Source organism: Capra hircus, unplaced genomic scaffold (genome assembly GCF_001704415.2).
Source record: "Capra hircus breed San Clemente unplaced genomic scaffold, ASM170441v1, whole genome shotgun sequence".
Classification (NCBI taxonomy): domain Eukaryota; kingdom Metazoa; phylum Chordata; class Mammalia; order Artiodactyla; family Bovidae; genus Capra; species Capra hircus.
This window is the reverse complement of record NW_017189797.1, coordinates 21,415-29,179: the sequence shown is the minus strand read 5'-3', so window position 1 is coordinate 29,179 and position 7,765 is coordinate 21,415. Positions and strand designations below refer to the sequence as shown.

The window sequence follows — 7,765 nt, the reverse complement described above, 5'->3', positions numbered from 1 at the left end:
TGTCCATCACCAATTCGGGAATTCACTCAAACTCATGTCCATCGAGTCGGTGATGCCATCAAGCCATCTCATTCTCTGTCGTCAGTCCTCCAGCATCAGGGTCTTTTCCAGTGAGTCGACTCTTCACATGATGAAAGGTGGCAAGTATTCAAACATCAGTCCTTCCAATGAACACCCAGGACTGATCTCATTAGGATGGACTGGTTGGACCTCCTTGCAGTCCAAGGGACTCTCAAGAGTTCTCTCATTATGTGGGTGGAAATAGGGGCTGCTTCTTGGACCCTGTAGATCAAGGTATGGAAAGGATTGGTCTGAGGTTTCTGCCATCATGTGTTTCTAGACTAAATCAGTCCAGTTCAGTCACTCAGTTGTGTCTGACTCTTTGCAACTCCATGGACTGCAGCACACCAGGCTTTCCCATCCTTCACCAACTCCCAGAGCTTGACTAACCTCATGTCTATCAAGTCAATGATGCCATCCTACCATCTCATCCTCTGTTATCCTTATCCTTCTGCCTCCAATCTTTCCCAGCATCAGGGTTTTCTCCAGTCAGTTCTTTTCATCTGCTGGCCAAAGTATTGGAGCTTCAGCTTCATCATCAGTCCTTCCAATGAATATTCAGGACTGATTTCCTTTAGGATTGACTGGTTTGATCTCCTTGCATTTCAAGGGACTCTTAAGAGTCTTCTCCAACACCACAGTTCAAAAGCAACAATTTTTCGGTGCTCAGCTTTCTTTATAGTCCAACTCTCACGTCCATACATGATGACTGAAAAAATCATAGTTTTCACTAGTGGAATTTTGTTGGCAAAATAATGTCTCTGCTTTTTGATATGTTGTCTAGGTAGGTCATAACTTTTTTCTAAAGAACTAGTGTCTTCTTATTTCATGGCTGCAGTCACCATCTGCAGTGATTTTTGGAGCCCCCAAATAAAAGCTCTCACTGTTTCCATTGTTTCACCATCTGTTTGCTATGAAGTGATGGAACTGGATGCCATGACCTTAGTTCTCTGAATGTTGATTTATATATATATATATATATATATATTTTAATCAATTTATTTTTTTAATTTTAAAATCTTTAATTCTTACATGCGTTCCCAAACATGAATGTTGATTTTTAAGCCAACTTTTCCCACTCCCCTCTTTCACTTTCATTAGGAGACTCTTTAGTTCTTCTTCACTTTCTGCCATAAGGGTGGTGCCATCTGCATATTTGAGGTTGTTGATATTTCTGCTGACAATATTGATTCCAGCTTGTGCTTCATCTGGCCTGGAATTTTGCATGATGTACTCTGCATATAAGTTAAGTAAGCAGGTGACAGTATACAGATTTATGTGCTCCTTTCCTGATTTGGTACCAGTTTGTTCTTCCATGTCTGACTCTAACTGTGGCTTCTTGACCTGCATACAGATTCCTCAAGAGGCAGGTCAGGCGTTACCATCTATTTAATTTCCACAGTTTGCTGTGATCCACACAGTCAAAGGCTTTGGTGTAGTCAATAAAACAGAAGTGGATTTTTTTGTGGAACTCTCTTGCTTTCTGATGATCCAGTGGATGTTGGCAATTTGATCTCTGGTTTCTCTGCCTTTTCTGAATCCACTTTGAACATCAGGAATCTCATGGGTCACGTAATGTTGAAGCCTAGCTTGGAGAAGTTTGAGCATTACTTTGCTAGTGTGTGAGATGAATGCAATTGTATGGTAGTTGTGACATTCTTTGGGATTGCCTTTCTTTGGGATTGCAATGAAAATTGATTTTTTGCAGACCTTTGTTTACTGCTGAATTTGCTGGCATATTGAGTGCAGCACTTAAAGAGCATCATCTTTAGGATTTGAAATAGCTCAACTGGAATACCATCACCTCCACTAGCTTTGTTCACAGTGATGCTTCCTAAGGCCTACTTGACTTTGTATTTTAGGATGTCTGGCTCTAGGTGAGTGATCACACCTTTGTGGTTATCTGGGTCATGAAGATATTTTTGTATAGTTTTTCTGTGTATTCTGGCCACCTCTTCTTAATATCTTCTGCTTCTGTTAGGTCCATACCATTTTTGTTCTTTATAGTGCCCATCATTGCATGAAATGCCCTTGATATCTCTAATTTTCTTGAAAAGATCTCCAGTCTTTCCCATTCTATTGTTTCCCTCTATTTCTTTGCACTGATCACTGAGGAAGGCTTTCTTATCTGTCCTTGCTGTTCTTTGGAACACTGCATTCAAATCGTTTTTTCTTTCCTTTTCTCCTTTGCCTTTAGCATCTCTTCTTTTCTCAGCTATTTGTAAGGCCTCTTGAGGCAAACATTTTGCCTTTTTTATGTTTCTTTCTATTGGGGATGATTTTGATCCCTTCCTCCTGTATAAAGTCAGGAACCACTGTCCATAGTTGTTCAGGCATTCTGTCTTATCAGTTCCTTGAATCTATTTGTCTCTTCCACTCTAAATGTAAGGGATTTGATTTAGGTCGTGCCTGAATGTCTAGTAGTTTTCACATCTTTCTTCAATTTAAGTAAGAATTTGGCAACAAGGAGTTCATGATCTGAGCCACAGTCAGCTCCCAGTCTTGTTTTTTCTGACTGTATAGAGCTTCTCCATTTTTGGCTGCGAAGAATATAATCAATTTGATTTTGGTATTGTCCATGTGTAGAGTTTTCCATGGACATTTGGTGATGTCCATGTGTAGAGTTTTCACTTGTGTTGTTGGAAGGAGGTGTTTGCTGGACCAGTGTGTTCTCTTGGCAAAACTCTGTTACTCTTTGCCCTGCTTCATTTTGTACTCTTAACTCCAAACTTACCTACCAGTCCAGATATCTCAACCTCCCACTTTTGCATTCCAGTCCAATATAATGAAAAAGACAGCTTTTTGCTTGCTAGTTCTAGAAGTCCTTGTATGTCTTCAGAAAACCATTCCACTTCAGCTTCTTCAACATTACTGTTCAGGGCATAGACCTGGATTACCGTGCTTCTCAATGGTTTGGCTTGCAAATGAGCAGCAATCATTCTGTCATTCTTGAGATTGCATGTAGGCACTGCATTTCAGACTGTTTTGTTGGTTATCATGGCTACTCCATTTCTTCTTAGGGATTCTTGCTCACAGTCGTAGATATACTGGTCATCTGAGTCAAATTCACCCATTTAAGTCCATTTTAGTTGGCTGATTTTTAAAATGCCGATGTTCACTCTTGCCATCTCCTGTTTGACCACTTCCAATTTGCCTTGATTCACGGACCTAACATTCCAGGTCCCTATGCAATAGTGCTCTTTACAGCATCAGACTTTACTTCCATCACCAGTCACACCCACAACTGGATGTTGTTTTGCTTTATCTTCATCTCTTCATTCTTTCTGGAATTATTTCTCCACTGATCTCCTGCATATTGGGCACCTCCCCACCTGAGGAGTTCATATGTCAGTGTCCTATCTTTTTGCCTTTTCATACTGTTCATGGGGTTCTCAAGGCAAGAATAATGAAGTGGTTTGGCATTCCTTTTTCCAGTGGCCCACATTTTGTCAGAATACTCCGCCATGACCCGTCCAACTTGAAGGTCCTATATGGCATGGCTCAGAGTTTCATGGAGTTATACAAGGCTCTTATCCGTGTGATCAGATTGGTTAGTTTTCTGTGATTGTGGTTTTCATTCTGTCTGCCCTCTAATGGATGAGGATAACAGGCTTATGGAAGCTTCCTGATGAGACAGACTGACTCAGGATTAAACTGGGTCTTGGTCTGATGGAAGGGGCCATGCTCAGTAAATCTTTAGTTCAATTTTCTGTTGGTGGGTGGGGTTGTGTTCCCTCCCTGTTTTTTGACCTGTGGCCAAACAGTGGTGGAGGTAAGGAGCATACTGGTGGCCTCCTTCAAAAGGTCTTCTGCATGCACTGCTGCACTCAATGCCCCCAAACCTGCAGCAGGCCACCACTAGCCATGCCTCTGCTGAAGACTCCTGGACACTGATGGGCAAGTCTGGGTCAGCCTCTTGTGGGGTCACTGGTTCTTTCTCCTGGGTTCTTTTGTGCACAAGGTTTGTTTGTGCACTCTTAAGAGTCTGTTTCTGCTGTCTTGTGTAGGTTCTGGCAGCTCTGGGGTGGAGTTAATTGCCGCCTCCTCCAAGAGGGCTTATGCAATACCGGTCTACTGCACCCAGAGCCCCTGCACCTGTCGCAGTGCACTGCTCACCCATACTTCTGCAGGAGACACTCAGACATAATTCTGGCTTAGTCTCTTTTGGGTCTCTGGGTCCTGGTGCACACAAGAAGTTAGTGTGCACACTTAGTGTAGTATTTCTAGACTAATTCAATATTGTGAAAACTATTTGTATCTTGCTAGGCTACTCTTTTCTGGGCGTTTTCTTAAAGAGATCAACTGCTTCGTGAGACTTTTTTTCTTTCTGAACTTGTATTATTTCTGGGTTGCTGTCTCAGTGGCCCATTCAGGGAACATAGAAGGCAAAATGACACCCCCAAGGACTCTCTTCAGTGTAACTCTTTGAATCCCAAGGTCCCTAAGCAGATTGACTTACTACTTGTATCACAGTCACCTGTGTTGGTTTTTATAATATGTTCAGGGCCTTTATTTGGCAGAAGGAATACTTAGCAGATGCTGTAAGCACAAATATTTTCACCTCATCTTGTCCAGAAATGGAAGCCAAAGTTTCCTTTCACAGGCACTGCCACATGTTGTATAAAAGGGTAATTTTTTTTTTTTTAATCTTAGCTATCCGTCTTCCCAGCATATACTCTGAAAGGAAACATGTTTGAACATCAGGACACTGCAAAGCAGACATATTCGTTAAAGTACTATATGTGCTTCCATGGTAGTAAAATAAGGTCTTAAAATGTGTGTTTCTGATTAAGTGATTAAAATTCCTTCTATAAAACATTTCTGTTATCAGAAATCTTAAGTTTTGATATGACATATTTGGCTGCATTTTTATTTTATTTGTTTAAAACTGTAGGAGTTGTCTTTGAATAAAGCAAAAGCCATTATTTTTTAGACTCTAAAGGAAAATGTGGGCCTCCTCCACCAATAGACAATGGAGACATTACCTCACTCCTGCAATCAGTATATCCTCCAGGAATGATTGTTGAGTACCGGTGTCAGGCCTACTATGAACTTCAGGGAAATAGAAACGTAGTATGTCGGAATGGAGAGTGGTCAGAACCACCAAAATGCTTAGGTAAATGCTTTAAACTTCTCTTGGATCCTGGGATAGTCCTTGTACACAGCATAATGTTTAACTGTTTATAATAGAGTTTTTATGGATTAAATAACAACCAGTTAATGCTTGCACACCAAGGTTTAATATCTGTATATAGAAATAAAGTTAGAAAACTTCATGTTCAAGCAACAGTGGCTCCTTTATGAAAGCTCTTCGTATGATAACTGACATTATGAATCTTATAACACTTAATGATTACACTAAACAAAGTATCTCATGCTTATAACATTCATTTTTTAGCTATGATGAAACCTACATTATACATTTCAAGTGTATTGGTTTGGAAAAGGTTTGAGGAAGAATTTTTGGATCAAAGTTCTTGAAACCCTGAAATTCTGTAGAAAATATTTGCATATTACTCAAAGGTTTACGATTATTTTCTTTAATTTTAGAGGCATGTGTAATTTCAGAAGAAACAATGAGAAAACATCACATACAGTTAAAATGGAAACACGATAAAAAACTTTACTCCAAAACAGAGGATACTATTGAATTTACGTGTCGATATGGTTATCGTCCACGGACAGCACTACATACATTTCGAACAACTTGTCGGGAAGGAAAGGTGGTGTATCCTCAATGTGGATAGACTCAATGCAGTTGTAAAACTGAAATATGTACATGTATTCAGATTTTTCCTTATTAATTCAATTTTGTTTATTTTATCAATATTTTTTAACTCATCTTGAATCATAAATCAGATTTGTGTTAAATATTATGGGGACAGTGTAATTGAGAGATGGGTCCAATGAATCACTTCCTAAAAGTACCTCATTAAACTTGGCAAATCAAAATGTTATGTGTCCTGTTCATGAAACATTTACAGCAAGAAATGAGATTCAATCACTTCCATGCCTCCTTCCATCCATCAGTTTCCTAACTTTCTTAAAGCTTTCTCCATTACTTCTGAGGGTTTCTGAAACTCTGTTTTAGAAGACATGGGAAAAAAGTGTGGAATGAAATGGAAAACATTCAACATATTGATAATATCACTTATCAAACATAAACAACCTAGATGTCCATCAGCAGATGAATGGATAAGAAAGCTGTGGTACATATACACAATGGAGTATTACTCAGCCGTTAAAAAGAATTCATTTGAATCAGTTCTGATGAGATGGATGAAACTGGAGCCGATTATACAGAGTGAAGTAAGCCAGAAAGAAAAACACCAATACAGTATACTAACACATATATATGGAATTTAGGAAGATGGCAATGACGACCCTGTATGCAAGACAGGGAAAGAGACACAGATGTGTATAATGGACTTTTGGACTCAGAGGGAGAGGGAGAGGATGGGATGATTTGGGAGAATGACATTCTAACATGTATACTATCATGTAAGAATTGAATTGCCAGTCTATGTCTGATGCAGGATACAGCATGCTTGGAGCTGGTGCATGGGGATGACCCAGAGAGATGTTATGGGGAGGGAGGTGGGAGGGGGGTTCATGTTTGGGGACGCATGTAAGAATTAAAGATTTTAAAATTAAAAAAAAATAAAAATAAAAAATAAAACATTTTAAATCTTAAAAAAAAAGCAAACTATGTCATACTTATGTCAGCAATTAAATATAAGTAGTTTATCTTACTTTTGCTCATCAGTAGATGAATAAACCAAAAATGATGAAATACATAATATTTTCAGTTCAGTTCAGTCACACAGTCGTTTCCGACTCTTTGCGACCCCATGCACTGCAGCATTCCAGGCCTCCCTGTCCATCAGCAACTCCCGGAGCTTACTCAAACTCATGTCCATTGAGTCAGTGATGCCATCCAACCATCTCATCCTCTGTCGTCCCCTTCTCCTCCCTCCTTCAATCTTTCCCTGGATGAGGGTCTTTTGAAAGGAGTCAGCTCTTCACATCAGGTGGCCAGTATATTGGAGTTTCAGCTTCAGCATTAGTCCTCCCAGTGAACATTCAGGACTGATTTCCTTTAGGCTGGACTGGTTGGATCTCTTAATATTTTACAAGATGCTTATCAAAGTGCACATAATTCAAATAAAGAACAATGACAATCACATTGCATAACTACTATAACATGGCATATAGTGATTTAAAAATTCAACATTAAATATACACACACACATAAAGACACTCTGCTTTAAACACTGAATAACTTTTATAGAAAAATACTGGCAAGAAATGTAAGAAACTATTTAGTATAGCTAGAGTTGAATTCACAGATAATCAGTGTAAAAGGTGTTTTACTTCTTTTTACTTACATGAATTCTTGAATTTTTCTGTCTTCAGTGTATATCAACTTTGAACCTCAAAATAGTTTCTAAAATAAATATGCAAAGTGACACAACAGGAGCTTTAGAGATCAATTTGGTAATAAACTCCAGGTCTAGTAACGTTTTCCTGATTTTGCTGGTACAGAGCATTTTAGAAACATTCACCACCAGTCTGAAAGGTGATTTTTCTGTTCATACATTTTAAACAGCATATTAAGCTTAAATCAGTTAACTATAAACATTTTAAATTTCTAAATATCATAAAATTTTATTATTAAAATAGATTTAAATAATCAAGCTAGAAT

The 7,765-nt window shown here is 38.8% G+C and overlaps 1 protein-coding gene across 1 annotated transcript; it reads left to right on the top strand.

The window, feature by feature from the left end:
* Positions 1-4,510: 4,510 nt before the first annotated feature.
* Positions 4,511-6,013, top strand: LOC108634681 (complement factor H-like). The gene is made up of 2 exons (XM_018044756.1): positions 4,511-5,176; positions 5,611-6,013. The coding sequence occupies exons 1-2, from the start codon at positions 5,077-5,079 to the stop codon at positions 5,805-5,807; spliced, it is 297 nt and encodes a 98-aa protein (XP_017900245.1). The 5' UTR covers positions 4,511-5,076; the 3' UTR covers positions 5,808-6,013.
* The last annotated feature ends 1,752 nt before the right edge of the window (positions 6,014-7,765 follow it).

Coding starts and splice junctions, on each gene's coding strand:
- LOC108634681 (XM_018044756.1), top strand. CDS start 5,077: ATGATTGTTGAGTACCGGTGTCAGGCCTACTATGAACTTCAGGGAAAT. Junction 5,177..5,610: donor AGAACCACCAAAATGCTTAG/GTAAATGCTTTA, acceptor CTTTAATTTTAG/AGGCATGTGTAATTTCAGAA.